Source organism: Marmota flaviventris, chromosome 9 (genome assembly GCF_047511675.1).
Source record: "Marmota flaviventris isolate mMarFla1 chromosome 9, mMarFla1.hap1, whole genome shotgun sequence".
In the NCBI taxonomy this organism is placed as follows: Eukaryota; Metazoa; Chordata; class Mammalia; order Rodentia; family Sciuridae; genus Marmota; species Marmota flaviventris.
In genome coordinates, this window is record NC_092506.1 from 29369468 (window position 1) to 29392207 (window position 22740).

The window sequence follows — 22740 nt, forward strand, 5'->3', positions numbered from 1 at the left end:
ACGAATAACCATGAAACATCCCCAAGTACACGCAGCAGGAAACCTTGCAGCCCGGGACTCTCCAAGGAGCCTCACACATCAAAGGCCTTGTCCTATCCTGTGGTCGCTGCTGGTCACTGGGTGCTTTACCATCTCCACATCTACCCAGTGTATGAGGCTGAATCCTTCCTAGCACTATGAATGTGACCTTTTAGGAAAACTGTCTCTGAAGTCAAATGGAGTCATACTAGAGTGGGGTGGGCCCTAATCCAATGACCCGTGTCCTTATCAGGAGGAGGAAATGTGGACACAGAAGCACAGACACGGGCAACAGGGAAAGGACCATGTGATCACCATAGGAGGCAACCACAGTTAGCCAAAGAACAGAAGCACTGCCTGTGACCACCAGAAGCCAGGAAGAGGGAAGGAAGGAACTTCTCCAGATCCTCAGAGTCAGTACAGACATGCTGACACGTGGACTTGGGGCATCTAGCCTCCAGAACTGAGAGAGAATGCACTTTCTGTTGTTTTATGGCATCCAGTTTGTGGTATTTTGTTACAGCAGCCTTAAGATACTAATACACCCAGAGGGTCTGGGTGCATTTTGTCTTTCTCTATCTAGTGCAAAATTACTGTCCTCTAAAAAAAAAAAAAAAATACCAGGAAACTTTTATAAAAGTTTGCATAATACTAGGCTCATTTAAGTCAAGTGTAGCCTCAGAATCTGGAATTGTCCCTACACCAGTACTGACGGGGGCCTACCTGGGAATTAATGATGCCAACATCAGAAGTGAAAGTCCTCGTCACGTGGGCCCATCTGGGGTGAAAAGAGGGGATTGGGAAGACAGGACTTCTACAAGTTCTACACCTGGGCATACTGGCTTCAGGTCGGTGTAGTCAGGGTGGCAGGGACTGTCACCACAGGGGCTGAGAAAGACTATAGGTGACAAAGCAGATCTGCTTAGGCGTTTAACAGCACGAGTTCCAACAGAGCTGAGAACAAGCTACATGGGCCACTCCAGTGGGCAGGGGCTCCCTGCCGAAGCAGAAGTTGCCCAAGAGAAAGCAGAGAGCCACCTCCAGACTTCCTTCCCTGAGACCTCAAGAGCCTGGTTCCCCCAGGCCCTGAAATGGTCATTTCCTTCTCTTCTGCCGCAGCTTGGGCATGGGCTGGTCCTGGGTGCTGGAAGCCAAAGGAATTTCCCAAGAGCCCAGGACTGTATGCTCAAGACCCGCTCGAGGGAAAAGAAGATACCGACCCAGCAAATAAGGGGTTCTGTGGGGAGCCCTGGGCGGGGCTGTCACCAGCATACCTGGGGTTCTATGGGGAGCACTGGGCTGTCACCAGCATACCTGGGTTTCAGGGACTGCTACCAGTTAGCATTTACTAAGTGCTCCATTGAAGGCAGCAAAACAGCCACAGGCCACACAGGCATTTGCTCCTTCAGGCCAAAGTGTGGAGTGATCTCCAGGAAAGTGCTGCCCCAGCAAACAACACTGATGGGCGAGATCAGCTCCTTTCTAACAGGCTGCGGCCTGGACACACCACTTAGTCCATGTTTAAAAATCCCCTGAAGTAAGTGTAGTTATTGTGATGCCAGATTTGTGGGACCCCAATAGACCTCCAGGAGCCAAATCCGATGCAATCACACATCTTTATTGCAAGCTTGAGCCTGGACTCACAACCGTTCCTGACTCAGCGGTCCCAGGGAATGAGTCCCGGTCCTTTGTTCAGTGAGATTTTATAGGTTTTGGGGGGATATTCTATGCATCACAACATCACACAGCAAATCATTCCATATCGCGGGAAAATCAAACAACTCTTAACATTGATTGGCACATTCACTTGTGGGAACAAGTTGGGTAGGGGTGATTGGTTAGTACAAGAGGGAGGTTCCTTTGAACTAATTGGTTTAAGCCACCAGGGGCGTACATGCTGAACTACATGGTTTCCCAACACGTTATCAACCACCATAAACTACTGGGGGGGTCATCTGGCATCCCAGGTATTTTCCCTGTCTCATGCTGATTGGTGGTTGCTAGGAGGTTACTATGGGTCCTCACCTAGCCTAACTGAGTCAGGGACACCTGGCTCCTCAGATCTCTCCTGTTATTTGTAGACAAACAACTCAGCAGGGTGGGTTTGTGCCTAGGAGTGCTCTGTGGGTTTTCCAAGGACAAGGGTCACGCCCCCTCCCTCTGGACAGGCCTTGAGGTAGAAGCTGTTTTCAAAAATGGAGTCACATCAGTTTCTCATTATGATCCCATTTTACAGCTGAGGAAATGTATGCCTCAGAGATCATAAAACAAGGCTGGGGAGAATCCAACATGGCCTGGCCCCAAGCCCTTTATTCTCCCCCCCCCCCCACAGGATTTATGGTCTTGAATTTGAGATGAAGACAAAAGATATTAAGAGATGTGGGAGTGGGGGCATGCCTGGAGTGCCCTGAGACATTTAAAAAACAAATTTAAAGAATGACTCAGAAAAGAAGCAAAGCACAGGTGCATACACCCAGGTCTTGGATTGCCTCCTGACCATGGGCGCTGGGAATGGAGGGGTCTTTTCATTCTGAAGTATGTGACCACAGTGATAAGTCTCTATCTGGAATCTTCTAGGGGCTGGTTTCGTTTCCAGAGGCTCAACTCCTTCAGAGGACATTTGGAGTCCAGCACTTCAAAATGGCTCAGGAGGAACCAGGACCTGCAGGAAAGGGACACTTCACTCCCAGGACAACGCACGTGCCTGAGCAGAAACAAGGAGGGCTGTCCCTGAGAGGCTGGGCGGCAGGGAAAGAAGGCCCACATCTCCTGGCTCACAGGACCCCCCGGTGGCTTCAGTGGTCCCTGGGAAGTAAGGGGCTGCCATCATGAAGTACCCTGACCTGAGTGGCCCACAGCACAAAGCTCCTCCCACACTGTGGAGGCCAGAGTCTGGAACCAAGTCCTCAGCTGGGCTCTGGGAAGAATGGTTTCCCTGCCACTCCCTGGCTTTTGGTGGCAGTGGTTGACTCTAGGTGCCCCCTGGCTTGTGGCTACCTCACTCCAACCGCTGTCCCTGTTGTCACGTAGTATTCTTCCCACAGACCGTCACGCTATCTTCTTATAAGGACCCGATTCAGATTAGATTAAGGGCTCACCCTGCTCCAGTACAACCTCATCTTGTCTAGTTACATCTGCAGAGACCCTACTTCCAAATAAGGCCACCTTCTGAGATACTGAGAGTCAGGACCTGGATGTGCTGCAGGGAGACCCAATGTACCCCACTGCAGTAAGTCTGACTTCCGAATTGTTAAAGAAGAACAAGAAGCAGGATGTCTGTGGAAACCATCCTGTCACACAGGTGCAGGACAAGCATCCCTTGCTGTGTGACAGTTTTAAAATGCAATAGTGAGGAGTCCAGGGCTGTACCAAAGTGCCATCCTGGGTGGCTTAAATAGCAGAAATTTCTTCTCATAATCCTGGAAGACCGGAGTCCAAAATTGAGGTATCGAAGAGTTGGATCCTTCTGAGGGTCATAAGGGCAGGATCTTCCTGTACTTCCTGAAGGCCTCAGGTGCCATAACTGAATTCCCTTTAAGCTTGGTAAGGTAACTCAGAATCCAGCCAACAGCACCAGGTTGAAAGAAAAACGTTAAATGTGGCGCCACCTAGAGTCAGACGAGGGAGATGACAAAGGAAAGAGGAGGGGGATTTCTTCCCCTTCAAAGGAGCTGCAAGCACCCCAGAGCTGGGGAAGGCATGTGTAAGCTATAGCTGGGAAGAGTCAAAGCAAATAGAATTCAAATTCGGTTTTTGCAAGTACTTTCTCACATCTCTGGACTTGGTGATTTACGAAAATTTTATCATATGACAAGGTTTTCAAATTTATTCTCCCCTCCGCCTCCCATCAAATACAAACATGGATGTGCACACGCACACACACATGCACACACACACACACACATGCTCTTGCACACACACAGAGACCATAAAGGGTCTGAGATTTTAGAAGTCCCCACACACCCAGCCAGAGACATCAATTAATATAATCTTCCCAAAAAAGCAGATGAATACTTGTGATGAGGATCCCAAACATTCATGATCTCACTCCCCTCTCTGTTTGGAGGCAGAGAGATAGCATCAAAATCCAAAATTAAATGGAAGGAGATCTCAAGTTACTGGATTCCAGGTCACATGCACATTCTAGGAATTTTTATTATAAGGAGTGGCAATAACTAAAGGCAACCCTCTCATCAAGGGCATTTCAGAGACTCACAGGACTAAAGGCCATTGTAAAAATCATTAATATAGAAAAGTACTATTGATATGTCTAAAATTGTTTAAAAGTAGGTTGGTCATTGCTATAGTTTGGACCTTCAATGTCCCTAAAGGCCTGTGTGTGAAAGATCGGATCCCCCAGAGTGGCACGACTAGAAGGGGATGGGACCTTTAAGTTAGGAGGCTTGGGGCTGGGGATGGAGCTCAGTTGTAGAGCACTTGCCTGCCAGACACAGGGCTCCTGGATCCAGCAAAACAAACAAAAAGACACGGGGGCTCCTAAGGGGTCTAAAGTGGTATGTTCTAGAAGGGGAATTGGGACCCCAAGCTTTTCCCTTTCTCGGAAGGGTCTCTGAGGACTGAACCCAGATATTTTTCATTTTGAGACAAAGTCTTACTCAGTTGGCAAGGCTGGCCTTGGACTCCTGAGGAGCTGGACCTGGCTTCTTCCTTCTCTTTTTTATTTTTGCTTTCCAACTACAAGGTAAGCAATTTTGCTACACTATGCACTTCTGCTGTGATGTGCTTCCTTGCCCGAGGCCCCAAGCAACAGACCCAATAGATCACAGACTGAACCTCCAAATCTGTGACCCAAAGTAACCCTTTTATCTTTATAAGTTGATGGTCTCAGGTGTTCCTTATAGTAATGGAAAGCTGACTGGCAGTCACAATCCTGCCATGATGCCATTCAACCCACATGATCCTATTCAGCAGGTAACAGATGTCTGTACACAAGACAAAATGCACCTGTGGGTCTCTGATGGAGGGAAGGGTACACTGACTTATTTTCCAGGCCAACAGGTAAGCCAGGTAAGCTTTGGGTAACAAAGCACTCGGTGTCTGGGTTTTTCTCATCTGGAGACTACAACAGTTCCTTCCCAATAAGGCTTCTGTGACCATCTAATGATTTCATTAAAACACCCAGTTCCTGGGACAGTGTGGCCCAGAGGAGGCTCCAACAAGAACACACCATCTCACCCTAGGGCCAGTGTGTTTTCACGGAACCTCCGTGTTTTCCTAAAATGTACCCCTACTCCTTTCATTACAAGAGAAGACAAGAAAAACAAAAGATTTGAATAAAATGATCACTTAGGGCAATCCACTAACCAAGAGCAGAAATACACCCAAAGTGTGTCCAAATGAGCCTCTTCTCAATACTCTGAGAGGGGTTCTCCAGAAGCACAGGTAGAAAATCTAAAATGCTAACCCAGATGGACATTCATTTTAGTCCATTAATAGACATTTTACAAGGAAATACAGCTAGTAAATAGAGGTATGGGAAAACATTCAACCTCGTTAGTTAAAAAAAAAAATTAAAATATATGAACTGTTTTCAGCTATTAAATTAACCAGAAAAAAATGTTTTTTAAAGAGATTATTTAATGCTGCCAAGACTAAAATAAAGTCCCAGTTTTCATGCCTTGCCAGGGAGAGCAGGCTGGTGCTGAGCTTCAGCAAAACAAGGGGCCCGTCTGTGTGCGAGCCAGAGAGGGGCACCACCCTTCAGCCCAGCGATGTCACTTCTGAGAATCCAGCCCACAGCAGTTTCTCAAACAGGGGAAAAGGCACGGCCAGCCTCATGCTCACAGTGAGCACCATTTCCAACAGTGGACGACAGCATGGGGCTAATTTGAGGGCTGGGGTGTGGGCTCCGTGGGAGAGCTCTTGCCTAGGTGTGAGCATAGGCCCTGGGTTCCATCCCAACACTGTGCGCATGCGCGCGCGCACACACACACACACACACACACACACACACACACACACGCTGTATAATAAATGAGAATATAAGAATAAGAGATAAGCTATATCATATCAAATTAATGAAAATTAGGCATTTTAAAATGATTAAGAGAAACATGAAAAACCCAGAAAAAAAATGTTAACATGCTGAAATGTCACATGGGAGAACGCAAGTGTGAGACTGAATATCCATGGAGATCCCAGCTGGGGAGAGCCTGGCTGGAAGCTTGCAGGGTTCTCAGAGTGGATCCGCCAGGAGAGCCGACTCCAGGTGTGATTTCTTTGTTCTCATCCTTCCTTCCTCTCAGGTTTTAGAATATGTGATTTTATTACCTTTAGGATAAACTTTCTTCCTGTCCTCTGGAAATCTTTGCCCTGGTTGTGGATACAAAATAGCGGCTTGCTGGCTCGCACCCCACCATGAGACTCCTCTCCAACTTCTTCCCCACCATGCAGAAAGGGCAAGCCTTTCTCTCTCTCTCTCTCTCTCTCTCTCTCTCTCTCTCTCTCTCTCTCTCCTTTTAAGTGTGTAATTTTCTCAGTTCCAAACTTGAGGCCATCAGCCCCCAAAGTGAGAACATGGCCCCCTTCGCTCCCCTCCCCAGTCATTCTAAACAACTAGAGAAAGGGCTTCGTGACACCTCAAGAAGGCCCGGGGCCAACTCCCTCCCTGGAGGAAGACGGTGACAATTCTGCACCAGGGCGTCCTTCAGGAGGTGGGGAAGCTGGTCCTCCCGCAGATCCCGGCCCTGCCACGGGGGCTCAGCCTGGAGCTACCCTGTATCTCTGTCATCTGGATTACGGATCAATTCTTTAAATGATTCTAAATATTTTGATCAGTAGAAGCAAAAAAGCAAAAGAGATTTCAACAAGAAGGGGACCATTAAGTCTCAGTACATCTCCGCCATGGAACTTGAACCAACTGCACAAAACAACAACTGAATATGAAATACGGTGATGTGGCCACGGGCCTCCGAGGTTAAGTAGATAAAAGCAGGTGATTCCACCATAGGTCCCCATAATGACAACCATATAACAGTGTGTGCAGACTGACCAATAACAGTTAGCGTTTATGGGCCACTTACTGCAGCAGGCACTACCCTGGGTGCCTTAGCGCAGGTGAAAGTTTCCCAGAAGGGTAAGTATTACAAGTCTGTTGGCCTCTCCTTTGGACAGCAGGAAATGGAGGCTCTAGGAGGGTAAAGAATTTTCTGTATTCCTCCCAATGGCTAAGGTTTGGAACATTCTGGAAACTGTTGCAAGATCACACATGGCCCCCTAAGGAGAGAGAAGGGGCTAGAATTTGGACATCGATTATCTTTCTCCGAAGCTTCCGCTCTCAACACCTAGACTGGAAAGGAATATGTAAGAAAATTAAAATGAAAGCTAAATTTCTGTGAGAAAAGGGACATTTCCCCCTCTCCTTTATTGTCTAAACTTTCTAATGTTCTGTTTTTGCAATTTAAAGCAAAAGAGAGGTGAGGGAGGGAGAGGGGCAACAGAAGAGAGGTTGGTGTGTGTGTTTGTGTGTATGGTTTTTGAAATTATGTTTTGATCAAAAGACTAAATAAATGCCAGTCAAGTCTTCACCAGACTTGGGGGCGAAGGGAGGGATGGAGGGTGGCCACAAGTGAGTCTGTTCCAAACCAAACCAGGCAGCTCCAAGCAGCGACTGCAACTGTCTTTTATATTTGTTTTTTTAAAAAAACATGCTCTGTCCACCTCCTCATCCGGCTTGAGTATGAATACTAACATCATGGGACTGTACCCACAGAAGGCACAGAATATCCTAGAAGTTACCAATATCACACAGCTGCTATGGACAAAGCTGGGAATGAAACTTAAGTCTGATTCCTCATTTTGCATCTCTTCACAAACCCCTTGTGGGACAGATATGCCCAGCTAGCAAGTGCCAATCTGCATTCACTGGAGTTCAAAACACTCCCTACCCCCAAAGTGGCAATTCCACATACTTATATCAGGTTTAACAATCCTTAAAACTAGGCAAAGATAGAGCTCACACACTCAGTCTGACTCGAAACCCAATTACCAAATGTTACATTTCTCGCAGTTTTGAAGCCACGCTAGTTATGGGAAAACATTGAAATAGAGATAATACTTTTCAAAAGCAACGGTGGGGAAAAAAAATATATATATATATTAGGTCCTGCGATTCATTAAGAAAAAAATCACAAGCAATCAACAAAGTGAAATATTCTCCCCCAAAACACTGGCCCGGTTTTTCCTCTCTAAAACTTCTCTGAAGAACAGGAGCAGGCATGGGGGACACCAGGCCCCTTTGCCAGGGGAGGATCCAGTCTCCAGGCACATCCCAAGCACAGCCCTAGGCTCCCAGGGGTGGCCTCCAAACCCAGGGCTCTTCCTTTGAGTCAGACAGGGCCTCAAGTCCCAGGAACAGCGACGCTAAAAGTTCACTTTATTATTCTGTCCTTGGCCACTTCCTCAGCTGGCTTCCAGACAGACGGCAAGTTCAGAACCAGAACACGCAGTTCTCCTGTCAGAGGCCACATGGTCTGGTTCCTGAAGCCCAGGAAAAAAGCCAAGAACCACTGTCCACTTGGCAGTCCCAGGGCGTCCCCCTCCAACAATCCTGTTGGGCACAGAGCATGACCACTGACACCCTGAGCCTCTAAAGCCAGACCCCCGTGCCACCTGCCTCTTTTCTTATAGATTATCCCGACTCAAATCACACACGTTCCAGGAGCACAAGGTAAGGAAGAGGCTGGATTAGGAGGGGGTGCCAGGAGGGTCACAAGGACCACCAGAGCCTGGCGGTGCCCATTGGAAGGTGATGCCCCTGTGAAGGCCCAGGATATATACCCATCGGCAGAGAGAAGGGACGAGGGGGCAAATGACTCCCGAGTCAGTACCCACTCCATGCTGGACACTGCATGATGTCACACCACCTGGACTTGTCAAGAAAACTGTACCACGTCCTGTGGCCAGGGAGGTGGCAGCATGGAAAGCCCTGGCTCTGAGGCCTGAGCTGCAACTTCCAGCTCTGAGACCCAGAAGCTACATGAACCCCAGGATTCTCAGAGGGCTGGCACGTAAAGTGAAGGGGACAGCAGAGTTGGGGCCCCACCTCCTCATTCAGAGCCTCCTCTGCTCTCCCGAGTCGAGGCTGCACCACCACCAAGATCCCTGTTTCTGCACAAACCATGCTGCTCTGAGACACAGGGACACACAGGGCAGGGCAGGACAACCAGCCAGAGCCCTGACCCCACCAGGCTGCAGCAAACAGGGTGCAGGGTGGAAGCCGGATCAGGGGCTCCTCCCCCGCAGGCCTCAGAGTTCACCCACCCCACCCCCACCCACAGCCAAGGGCAGGGCCACTCACGGCACTCCTTCTCGTCACTCTTGTCGAAGCAGTCGGGCAGCCCGTCGCACTGCCAGGCGCCCGGGATGCACCGCCCGTTGCCGCACATGAAGTTGCCTGGAATGTTGCACTCGTTGGTGAAGTTGTTCCCGGGAAGCAGCTGGCTCTCTGTGGGAGAGAGGGGACAGGGGTCAGAGGGCACAGCAGCCATAGCAGCAAGGGCCTGAGCCCCTTCCCAGCTGAAACTGCCCAGGTGAGGCCTCCAGGAGATGTCTTTGCCCCCCGGGCCTCGGTTTCCTTGCCTGTGATCTGCCCCAGCTCACTGCCGAGGACCTTGGAAGGGTTACATGGAAAAATCTGGGGAAAGCATTTGGGTGTCCGGCCACAAAATCAGTGCTTCCTGACTTCTTTCTTTCTAAACATCCAAAAGATTGGTTGGAAACCCGAATGTTCTTTCCTAGCCAGCAGCAGCGGCAACAATTAAAGTCCCAGATAGGAGTGCACTGGACTCCCCGAATCTCCAAGGGCAGGAAGTGCACGATCCTTCCAGGCGCAGAGCCCTTGAACTTGGGCCAAGCTGGCAGGAATACCAAGGCACGGCTTCACTCTAGGAAACAAGATGCTCAGATCTGCACCCCAACCTGCCTGAGGTCTAATGGGGAGGACAGGCCAAGGTGGAACTTGAACTCAGGCCTTCTAACCCCCCAAGAGGCTACGCAGGTCGCTACACCGGCTGCCAAGAGTTACCGGAGATTCAGAACCGAGCCCCAGAGTTCAGGTTCAACGCCACTGAATAGAGTCATAGCGTGCCAAGGCCTCCACCCGACACCACCCTCAGGCAAGAAAACAAACAGAGAGGGTGTTTCCATGGCAGTGGGGCCTGGACCTCATCTGACACTGAACCCTCATCTGACAGGATAACCCTGGGGGCCAGGATCCGATGGGTCGGATCAGTCTGAGCCGGTGTGATCAATGACGGACGGATAAGAAGCCATCTGGAAGTGAGACAGTCTTGGGGAGAAAGGAGGGAAAAAAATGGCCATTCCCTCAGCTCTCCTGAAGCTCCAGGGCTCCCTCCTGAGTCATTCAGTAAGCACTTACTGGACACACTGGCCAGGACGTGTGCTATGTCCCCAAGACAAAGGCGCCAGGCTGGGATCCTCTCGTCAGCTGGACAGGCAGAGAGGCACACAAAGGGTTTTACTCCTGTAAAGGCCTCTACCTTTCTAGGCGCTGGGGTCTTACCTGGAATGCCCCCTGCCCACTGGGTCTCCTGCTAAGTCCCCTCACACCCTTCAGCAGGCACCTCCTGGGCAACCTTCCTCCTGAAGTGTCCCTGGCTTCTCCAACCACGGATAAGCGCTTCCCCGGTCGACTGCTGATGCTGCTTGTGGGGTGAGACTAAGAATATTTTATAACAGGAACAAGCAGACATGACCAACTGGAAAGGACACCACCACGGGCTGGCAGCACCACGTCAGCTCTGGCTCGAGGGCTGGACATTCCCTCAGAGACCATCTGCCACACGGAGCCAATACTGCACATCCCGTCTCCCTACGGAGAGCTCCAGAAGAGAGGCTAGGGCGGGGGCTCCGCTCTGCCCAACGACCCACATCAGAACCCAGAAATCTCATTTGTCCCTTCCTCACCGCTTTGCCCCATCACAGAGCTGCCGTCGCCATAGCGGCCACTCCAGCCCAAGCAGCCACCTTCTCTTCCTGGGATTTCTGCCTACCTCAACCTCGGGTCTCCTGCCTCCTATCTCGCCTCTCTCCAATCCAGTCACCTTCCTGTGTCCAGAAAGATCTTTCTACACAGCAAATGGAACATGTCACTTCGTTACCATAAAAGCCACTGAATGACTCCCCAGTTTCCTTAGTCAAAATTCAAGGGAATCAAAAAAGATTCCAGCAAAGAGATGACATTTATGGTGGCTGCTAATGGGTACACAGACATTAAAAATAAGAGCTCTTTAGGCCTAGAGAAAAACAGCAGCAAAGACACAGTGTGGGAAGGGTCAGCCCAGGGCACAGAAGGGTCTGGAATAAAAAATTCACACAGCTCTGTTGGGAATTGCCAATGTATTTGTGCTACTATTTCTCTTATTCTACCACCCAATCAGACATCACTAATCAATCCCCACACCCTGTCCCATCGAGCCCAGGCTCAACATTAGAGTCCCTCTGAAAACAACTCCAGAAACTCATCATCAACCCCAAGAAGAGCAGGAAAGCAGGTCACTCTCAGGGGGTGTGATGGGGAGGAAACTAGAGGGGCATCCAGCTGCTGGATCCCTGCCCAACACCACAGGCTCAAACCAGAAATGCCATACATCCAGCTGTTTCCTAACTCCTGCTCCAGGCTTCACAGCAAGCAGAGCGCTCTGCGGAGCTCCGGAATGCAGAACCGTCTTTCTGTTTTGTTTGGAATTCACTTAAACTTGCTTTTGTAGCACTCACCCCTCCTCGAAGGCAAGCCCCCTCCCTGGAAAAGTCACGACAACTGTGAAATCTTGTTCTGATAAACAGATTTCCGGAACCAGAAAATTGGCCAGATTAGATTCCACGGTGCTGGCAATACGAGTCAATAAATCTGGCAGCACATGGACTTGACAAATGAATGGGTGGATGCAGAGACTAAATACCACATCCATTATCCACAGGTGGCCCTGCCAGCCACAGGCTCCCAGGCCTGGTGAAGGTAAGAGAGAGCCCACATCTCTGTGCTCTTCTGGGCAGCTCCATGCATGGGGACACACAGCCGGTGCTTTAGAGAAGTGACAGCCTCAAATTTGACATAAGGGGAAATCAAGGAAAAAAGACGTCAACCCCTGCTGATTCTTCAAAAGCTTCCTCAAACCCACCCAATCTGCTCACGGAACTGGCAAAGTAACCGCCCAAAGTAAGCCACTACCGTCTCTTGACCCGTTTCAACCAGTGGTTCCAGATAAGGGACAATTGTGACCCCCCAGGGAACAAATGTCAGTGTCTGAAGATGGTTTGGGGTTGTCAGGACTAGGAATGGGGGCAGTTAGCATTCAGCAGGTAAAGACCAGGAGTGTTGCTAAGCCTCCTGGGGTGCCCAGGGCAGCTCCCCACAGCAGAATCTCCAGCCAGAAATGCCAATCATGCCGAGGCAGAGAAACCCTGGTTTAAGCCGATCTGCCAAATGCCACTTCTCATGCCCTCCAGTTCCTTCTCTTCACACAGAGTGAGGTTTTAAATGCAGCTGGTGATTTCTCTGGCTTTAGGATGAATCCGAAATTCCTGCCAGGTTTACAAAGCCCAGCAAGACGCCACCCCTGCCCACTCCTGGACCTTCCTTTCGAACCCTTCCCTCGATCACACCAACGTCTTCTCTGCTGAGAGGCCTCCTATGTGCTGGCTGCTGACCCCCGAGACACTTCGGTCCCCCTTTTGCCTGGTATTAGGGGCTAAATTTTGTCCCCCAAAATGTATATATTGAAGTCCTAAACCCTAATACCCCAGGGTAACTGTATTTAAAGGCAGGGTCTTTAAACAGGTAATAGAACTAAAATGAGGTCATTAAAGTGGATCCTAACTCAATATGACCAGCATCCTTATAGGAAGCGATTAGGACAGGAACAGGCACAGAGAGAATCCGTGAGGGCACAGGGAGAAGAGGGCCAGCCAAGGAGGGAGGCCTCAGAAGAAACCCACCCTGCTGCCAGCCCCTTGACCTCAGGCTTCCAGCCTCCAGAACCGAGAGTCAATGAACTCCTGTTGTTTAAGCTCCTCTGTATCATGGCAGCCCCTGCAGCCCAATCCAACCTGTTCACCCTCAGACCTCAGCCGAAGTCACAAGTCAAGAGATTCCACAAAATGAAGCTGGCCCCCTGCTTTGCCCTCTGGTCTTGTTCTGAGTTCTCCCAACCTTGTGGGTGCATTTCCACTAACCCCCTCAACCAGACAAACGCCCCCTGTAGGCAGAGAGGCACCACATCACTCAGCCCCTCAGCCCAGGCAGTGCCACTGTACAGGACGCCACTGAATATCTGTAACCACCCTAAGAAAACCAAGCATGGTATCACTACCTCCTTCCCCATCTCCCACACTCTTCCTTGCAAATGTCCACGCCCCCCTTGCACCATTTCCCCAGTATGCGAGTGGGATCTGTACACAGATAGTTAAAACAGGAGACATGGGCATGTCTAGACTTACACCAGTAAATCTCTACCCTGTCCGCTTTAAAAGAGGCTAGCAATCTTTTCAGGCCGACTCAGGACTTTCTAGTGGCTGAAATATTTATCCCATCTCAGTATCTGGGGACGCATTTAGAATCCAAAAAAGACAAGCATTAGCACGGAGCTGGCTAGTGGGGTTTCTCCTCCTCCCTTTTCTTTTTTTTTCATTAAGCTGAAAAATGAAAAAGAGTTGCCCATTTTCACTGCAGCACATCACTTACTTAAAATAACTACCCCATCTATAGCAAGAATGAGGAAAAAAGGAAATCCAAGTCCTCCCCCATTGGGCTACGGCAGCTTCTTCCATAAATTTATACTTGACGAGGGGCCCAGGCTGGGGCACCTACACAAACCCCAACAGCTGCTGCATTCCACCAGAATCATTCCAGAACCCGCAGTGAGTGATGTTAAGTTTTCCAGCTGAGAAATGGGAGCTCTACTCCACCAGCTGGATCCTCTGGATTCTCTCCTCTCCCTCTGCTCATCTTCTCTCCCTCGGGGTACCCCCGTCACGGTGCAATTCAGAACTGACATCTGCAAACCATCCGCAGGCCCCGATTTCAGCTTTCTGCTCCATCCTTTGCATCCCCATGGTCTGCGCTTGTAGCCTCAACCAACAACAAAGCAAGACACGAAAACATACATGTGTACAGACGCACACGCGGCTTAGCATTCAATTTTGCAGATCTCTAACAGATCTTCCCTAAAACCTCCCCAGAGAATTAACAACCTCTTCCAACTGCCTGGTGCCAACAAACACAGTGTTATGAGACCACCGAAAGAAACCGTCTGTTTTCCCTGGGACTTGCATCTTGAAACATATGCGCACATGTGTACACACACGTTCACACACACATCCACACACACATCCACACGTGGGCACAGGTAAAGCCACCAAGGGAGCTGGTCTGGGATGATTTGTCTATAAACAGTGAACGTCCCTAGAAAATCCTGAAGGCCTCTTTGACTCCAGAACGTTTTGAATGGTGGCATCAGTATCAGACAGAACCAGAGACATCTGTCCTGCAAATTTCCTGAAGCCATTCAGTCCTCATTGAACAAACTACTTGGGTGGGGGGCACTCTGGCTGTCACCAAGAAGGGAGCAGTCACACAGAACATCTGAGTCTCGGATGAGGGATGAGGATGTGCCTCTGGCTGCAAGCACCTGAGTCTAGACCTTGCACATCACCCTGCCCTCGAAGCTCATCCTGCTAGTCCCAGCCTCTGTTTCCCAATCTGCTCAAGACAGACACAGAAATTGCTGAGAAAGTATGCAGTGAGCCCTGGGTTCAGCCCAAGACTGCTCACCCCTGGCATTCACAGACGTCACGTTAACACTGCTCGTGACCCTAACGGAAGATCCTGTGCAATTTTGCCACGGGAAAAACTTACAGCTGGAGCAGGTCCCTAGGCGGTGAGGAAGCCTAGTGCAAAGGCACAAGCGTTCCAAAATGATAAAGGCTTTGTTTCCCTCTTATGAAATGAGTTAGCAAAGCAAGCCAATGGCTACTATTAACAAGGCAAGCAAAGAAAAAGTGGAGGAGTCTAGGGAAAGGACAGTTTTTCACCAGAAAGAGCTTTATAAATTATTTTTCTTCTGTATTTATGGCCTCATTAAGGGCCTGAAACTGTTACTTACATTTTTTAGCTATGCTTCATTGCATTTCACGAGGAAAATTATATCGGAATGGCATTAATGTAGCGGGGATCTGCAGAGCCATGGGGATGCAGCCCTTGTGGGGTCCGAGGGCCACAGTTCTGGCACCTGACAGCAACATTGGAAGATGGGATTTGTTCATCTTGACCCAACCTGAAAGGTGAGCCCTGAGCCCCACCCCCAGACTGGTCCCCACCCCTCCCTGGGCTCCCTTTAACAACCCTCAGGAAGTCGATTCTATTGACTTTTCACTAGGAACGATCTAATATCTATGGAAGCACTTCAACATGGGCAGGAGTTGAACATCATCTTTTTTTATTTCTTACAATAGCACCATGAATTAGGCACCCTGTCCATTCGGCAGATGAAGAAACTGAGCCTGAGGAAGTAACTTGACCAAAGCCGCAGGGCTAGATCCGTCCACAAATGGCCAGAGAGTAAATATTTCAGCTATGCAGGCCAAGAGGCCAAATTATGAATGTTCCTTCTCATCAAAGTCTCCTGCGAATGTCTGATTTTTTTTCCCCCAACCACTTAATCCTATAGAAGTCATTCTTAGTGTGTTTTCAGGGAATGTCTAAAAACAGGTGGTGGCTGGCTTTGGCCCACCCGCCAATCAGCTCCTGTGTCATCAGACAACAGATCTGTGGAAAATAAGAAATTACAAAGGGGTGCCGTCCATGAAGGGGACCTTGGCCACCCTGTTATCACTGCACCCTCCGCAACTCTTAAGGCCAGGCAGCCAGCAGACACTCCATAAAAAACTGTTGACTAAATGGGCGAGGAACAGAAACTGTGGCCCCCCAAGTGTCTTTTCCAGTTTTGACATTCTTTTAAGTTCTGTGAATTTATCTGAACTTGACTTGAACCCATCTGTGCTTTGCCGTGCAGAATACAATGCTCAATGAGGCTGGGTCTGCAGAATGCTTCTAAGCTCCCAGAAAGAGAGGTGAAGAGCGGCCCAAGCCTCAGAGCGCTGTTTTCACTCAGCTCATGACGGGCAGCTGGGTGTGGGGGGCATGGGCAAGCCCCATAAGCAGGAGCCTCTGCCTTTTCAGCTTGCAGCGGAGGCAGTGAAGCTGTACTGCAGTAGGGGAGAGGGGATCAAGTTTACCAGGATGGCGATAAGTGAGGCTTAAGACAGTGCCAATCAACGCTGCACTGAACAGCTCTCAGAAACAGGCATGGGGTCAAGAAGAAGGATGGTGCTTCAGTCCCAAGTTCAGCCCCATGTGTCCCAGGACAAGTGCAACCATTTCCACGGTCACTGGGAACCATTCTGCAGCCACCACTCCGCTCCACGCAGATGCCCTTAGGCAGGGCGGGTAAAATATTAACGCCAACCAGGGAACAAGGCCAGAAAAGCAAAATGATCTTCCTTTAGGCCCCAAAGCAAATCTTTATGAGCTCAGAGTAAGAAAAGATTTCTGAAAATAAGACTCAAAACGCACAGACTACATAAATGAAAAGACTGATAAATACAACTGCACTAAAATGTGAAACTGCTCATCCTCAACAGACAGTGTAAACAGAGTTAAAAGAAAAGCCACTTGCTGGGAAAAGACACTGGTCACAGACATGACCCACAGAGTGTCAGTGTCTAGACTCTTCTTACAGAATTACGGAAGAAAACACAAGCAATCCAATAAGAAAATGGACAAAGCACAAGAACAGGTACTTCCACTGATGAGGAAACGCGAATAGCCACTTCATGTGTACTCCACTTCACTTATAATCAAAGAATGATTAATGGAACAAGGAAGCTCTCTTTCATGCCCATCAGCCTTGCAAAACTGTGAATGTGGCATTCTCAAGTGGGGTGAAGACGAGGAGCGACAGGAACTCACACATTTTTCGTGCATGCTGGAGGAACTCTGGAGAGCAATTTGGCAGCTCCTAAGGAAGCTGGAGATACTCACACACCGACCCCCCCCCCCATACTTTTCCCGTCCCCACCCTAGGCTGGGGACAGACATGCACTTGCACAGGACGATAGCAAGAGAACGCTCTCTGTGACAGTGCCATCACAGGAAACTGTAGGACAAACTAAATGTTCAGAGTACATTCACACAATGGAACAGTACCCAGGCCTCCCTAGGAAGGGCAGAGCCTGCCTAGATGCAAAGCTAGCTGGAGTTGGGGTTAGGGGGCTGGGACCCAGTGAACAAACTGGGTGAACAAACCAGAGCAGCATGAATCAACATGGATAATTCTGAGACAACTGTATGCTAAGCCACCAACACAAATTGCAGAATATCACCAACATCAAGCTCAAAAGCATGCTAGTTTAGTGGGTGCATAAAATGGAAAGGTATCTTTTAAAGGTACAAGAAATGTAAACACCAAATTCAGATCAGTGGTCACCTCTAGCAAACGGAATCAGAGAAGGGACCAATGAACTTCAACTGCAAGGCGTCTTTCTTTAAACATTCAGAAACCCGCATGACCAAATACTGGACTACCGTGGTGCTGGGTGGCTGGCACACAAACTGGCTGGGTGTTATTCTTGGCAACTTCTCTCTGCCCTTTAAAAAACGTTTTGTTAATGGAACTCACTACAGAATGAAAGTAACACTAATATCTGAGGGGAAAAAAGAACTCTGAAAGACAAATGGAATCATTTGAGTCCAAGGTGATCTGAGCTCACATTGGAAAGGAAAGAGCAGTTGCAAGGATGTCCATCTGGGAGATTCGGTCTGTGATGGACTCTTTTCATTTTCTGAAAGGCAGCAACAGTTGCAGGAAAAAAATAAAATTGTGGAAGGAAAAAAAATAAACATTTAAGATAGATTTACCCACCCGAATTATTAAGCCATGACATTCCAGAAATAAAAATAGCAAGGCCTGGCCAACAAGTGGAAGGCTCCTGAAACACTGATTCCCAAGAAGTCAGGGTGGGAAGGCCACAGGGAGGCTGTCCTCCTTGCCACAGCGCCACCATATGCCTCCTCGTCCTCACCAAGGGACTAGGATTTGGTAAGCAGGGCCCTTGGGGTATCAGGGGGAACAAGGAAACCAGACCATAAATCCCAACCCTGTACCTTGTCTGTGCCCTTTCTACAGGGAAAGCGTATGTTAAAATGAAAAGAGCATGCGCTCAGGAGTGGGCCAGACTTTGAGTATCTCACTCTCTTACAACCATAGCGCGCTGTGTGACTCCAGACAAGTGAGTTACTCTCTCTGAGCCTCAGTCTTCCATTTGTTAAACTGGGGTAACCCCATTTCCCTGGCAGTGTTGCTGAGGGACAGAAGAATAACAGATAGACACAAAGACCAAAACTAACATGAACAGAAGGATTAAGGGTACATAATAGAGAAGTGGCATACACTTGGAGTATAATAATCAGTAGTAGTATCTGTTACTCCTCCTTCTCACTGGCTGTCCCATAGCTCTGCTGCTGTTCGTGGTACTCAGGAAAGGCTGAGTCCCTTTCCTCTCCCTGCCTCCCTAGGAAGGGCACAGCCTGCCTAGATGCAAAGCTAGCCGGAGTTGGGGTTAGGGAGCTGGGACCCAGAGGTCACTCAGGTCCAGAAATGCAAACCCTGGGGGCAGACACCAGGTGTTAAGGATGCAAGGAGCTCACAGTGCAAACCCTGGCTGTGTCTCCTAGCACCTGATCGCCTCAGCTAACTAATTCCTAAAAAACCATTGCCCTCCTAGGTCATCCTAGATCTCGAACAGCAGTCAAAACACAAACGGGAACCGACTCTTCCAAACAATGTGGTTTGATGCAAGTCATAAGAGAAAACTCATGGGAGCCAGCGCTGGGGCAGGGTGGGGAACTGCTTCACCACCCTGGGCTTCAGTTTCCCTATGTGTAAAACCAGGCACTGGTAGATGACAGCCGAGTTCCTCTTCAATTCTTAGCCTGCTCATTCTTTGTTTCCCTGCACACATACCCACCCAGTCCCCGCGACAGGCAAACACCACCCGCCTGTCCTAGCAACATTCGTCAGCTTTTCAAAATAATGCCTGGGGTTCATATTTGAGGTCCTCCCCTACAGAAGTGAAAACATTCTGCAAGGCAGGTACTGAGTGTCCTTCCTCCTGTTTAAACACAGAGAGACCAGGAGCCAGGGGTAGGCCAGCCTGTCAGCCGGTCAAGCTGGAAGTTTGACCAAAGAAGCCAGGTTTCTGGGCCCTGATGAGCCTCAACTCTGGCCTCTGCATTTCAGAACTCTGATCTGCTCTGCCGTCCACTGGGAGGAGGCTGGTCCTGTGCTTCCCCTACGACGCGAGAAAATATCTCCAAAGGGCCAGCAATCAGACCTGCCTCCCACACCCTGTGGATTCAAGGGCCTCTCGGGTTCACTTCAATTATCCTCCGTCTTCCATCATGTCTCGGCGAATGAACAATTGTTTGGCTTATCACTTCCGATTAGGACAGGAACTCTGCCAGGGAAATAAAAAAAAAAAAAACGCCAGCCTGCTACCGCCAAGCCGGGGGGATGCATATTAACTGGTGCGTCTTTTTAAATTTCCTTAAGTAGCTTAATCCATTAAACCATCCCAACTGCTTCTGCAATCTGCTCACGCAGCCACCCTCCCTCCACACGGAGCCGACGACAGGCCCTCCATCAGACGGAATTAGCTGACTTCTTGAGCAAATGATGTTGGTACATCTAGGGAGGGCCGGAGTCAGGAGTATGTCCTGGTGGAGTCCTCGCTTGGGCACGCATGGTCAAAGGACCGCAGCTTGCGGAGCTCGGGATAAGCCCTTATCCCTCTGCAAGGGGCTCATCAGATTTGCTAAATCGAAGGGCTGACACTTGGAGTGACTGTTTGGGTTTTCCAGCTTGCAAAGGGTAGTTCGTGACTGTCCAGAAAACAAAGCAAATTTACAAACTAAAGTGGGATTGTCGGGCTCTTCTTATTCCAGTCAGCACCGGAGCCCTGGGACTCTGCATTCGAATTCCACTCCTTCCGATCACAGGGAATGAGCTTAACCCTCGGTGCCTCCGTTTACTCATCTAGAAAATAGAAAACCACCAACACAGCCTCGGCACGCTCCAGGGAAATCAAGGTGCTTGGTCCACCTGGGTGTATCAGAGTCACCTAGTCACAGCCTGAAACACTAGAACCCCTGCTGCGTGTCACACATACCAGAAAACCTCTCAAGGAGGATAAAAAATGCTACAAATTCAGTGGTTTTTTTCATCAAGGTTTTTCCACACGTTTTATGACAGCACACAGAGAGAGGCTATGAGATTAACCAGGGCTCGTTTCTTCAAGGTTCCATTATTCACTATTAAAGAGTTACTATTATATAAAAACTAGATGTAACGCAGATACATAATATGTCACCTCGCAAAGCACACCATTATAATGTAGCTACATGATTAATAATTAGAGGAACGGTGATCTGGAATGTAAAAGGATCCACCCCGAACTGAATACAATAGAATCACACCAGGTGAGACTAGAGAGCAGACAGGGGCTGTTCATTAAGAAATGATTTTTCAATAAATTAAATAATGTGCCCTACGGTGTGGCTCCAGGTCTTCCTGTTGCTACATTGCTCTTGGCTGAGCGGGAGCACTCAATATGACCACACTGGCAGGAAGTCAAAGGCTTGGTGAAGGCTGAGGTGTCCATCTGGGTCTCCCACCCATCACTTTCCTGAATCTATCCTTGCCAGATCACCAGTGGTCTCGCAGGCCTCCCAGTTGCTGAAGCCAAAGCTTACCTTTCTTACCTTTACCTTATGTACAATTCTGCTACATTGGGCCAACTGCATGACTCCCTCTTGAAATGCCACCCCCTGGGTCTCCCTGACAATACCCCTCTGCGCCCCTGCCTCCCCGACACACCTAGCTCTCTGCACCTTCCTGCTTGATCACCTTGGAGGCCCCTTCCTCCACCCACCCCTCAATGGTCTCCGATTTCTGCTCCCGTCTGCATGAACACAATACATCCACCTTGGACACATCCCTTCATCCACTATTAGGTTCAACCCTCACAGCCATAACCCCCAAATGGACACCTCCAACCAAGCTCTCTTCCTGTCAACTGCATCCTCCACCCACAGCTTCCCTCTCCCGCCATCCAAGATGCTTCCCTCCCCAGCACAAACTCAGCGCATCTGAAACAGAACTCTCTGGTTCGACACCTGCTCCTCCTGCGTCACAGGGTATTTCCACTGGCAGAACTGCCAACCACCACCCCTTCCACATTGGGCAACAGGTGGTAACTACTTCCCACATCCACCCTGCCTCTCCAGGCTGCCACTCACGCCCCTGGTGCAGATCCTTCTCTCTTACCCGTTTTGCACAAACAGCAAACTCACTGGCCTTCCTGGCACTAACCCTGGCCCATAAAAGGCATCCTTCACACAGCTGTAGAGCGGATCTGTCCAAGACACACACTGTTTCAAATCTTCCTGTGGCTTCCCACCCCATGAAAGATAAGGACTGAGGTCCTTGGATCCATGCTGGAGGGTCTGTGTGGACAAGCAATCCCAGATCCCAGGGGTTTCCTCCCCACAGGACAGTTTACATGTTCCCCTAGACTTTTCAACATAACTTATGCAAACCCCCGTCTCCCCACTTACCCTAATGCTCTATAAACTTCTGCTGGTGTGCCTGTCTCCCCACAACCCCCAAATCAGTTTTTACACCAAAGGAGGGAAGGTACTGAAACGCAGCCCAGGGCCCAGACAAAACATGTGCTGAAAGGAAGGAGAGAGGAAGGGAGGGACAGTGACTGTGTGGGGGAGGGAGCTTCCTCGTGCTGATATTATGAAAAGCCTACAAGCTGGGATCCTTCCTCCATCCTATGGAGAGTCCACATTTGTGCATCCTTTGAGATTAGCAGAACTAAAACATGTTTCTTCATGTTGAGATGACGACTCATCCAAACTTGCTCAATAAGAAAAGTGGGGGAGGGGGGGCAGGAACCAAATCAATTTGTAATGCATATTATTATTCTCTTTCTTAAGAAGTCCACAGACACTGGGGGTTTCTACAAAGCGACCTTCCCTTCTGGATTAGCTTGAGTGCAAACCAACAATTCTTCCTGGGTCAAAGTAACAATTCACATGTGACCCCATTTCACACAGCAACCTCAGCGGGCTCCGGAACTCTGGGGCAGAACTTGTGTCTTTGGATGTGATGACATGCACTGTCAGCACGGTTGACACAGCCACCCAGGAGACAAGTGCAGCCCTCTGGGCTGACCCATTCTCACAGTTCACAAGATGTCAAGGTTGGACACACAGGATGGGGAAGGAGAGCCAGGCCCAGGTGCTCCTGTGGCTGACAACGCCCCTCGGAGGCGGGCTGCGGGTTCCCACTCTGCCGGGGGTGGGCTGAGGAAGCCTTCAGTCCTCCACCCCCAGAGGAGTTGTTTCCCTTCTCCCCACGGTAAACCCAAGTCACCAGCACCCTTCCCTTGGCTTTTATTTGTTTCTTTCTGTATCCAGGGATAGTGACAGCTGCAGCCCAGTTGGGGCTGGGACTCTCATCCACAGCAAGCAAAGAAGCAAGCCCTTGAAGTGATGAGGGTGGCCTGCCAGGAACAAAGGGACCTCAAGCAACTCGGTCAAGAGCTTGGTCACAGGAG

At 49.5% G+C, this 22740-nt stretch overlaps 1 protein-coding gene across 4 annotated transcripts in view; it reads right to left on the reverse strand.

Moving 5' to 3' along the window:
- Ldlrad3 (low density lipoprotein receptor class A domain containing 3) overlaps nt 1-22740 on the reverse strand; it is a 227692-nt gene that overhangs the window by 150127 nt on the left and 54825 nt on the right. For 3 of the 4 annotated variants that reach the window (XM_027936466.2, XM_027936464.2, XM_034636216.2), the window contains exon 2: nt 9338-9484. In XM_027936466.2, coding sequence (XP_027792267.1) covers nt 9338-9484 — 147 coding nt within the window. Of the gene's footprint in view, nt 1-9337; nt 9485-21730; nt 21751-22740 lie in introns of those variants that run through there. The other variant, XM_034636217.2, reaches the window with a different exon arrangement.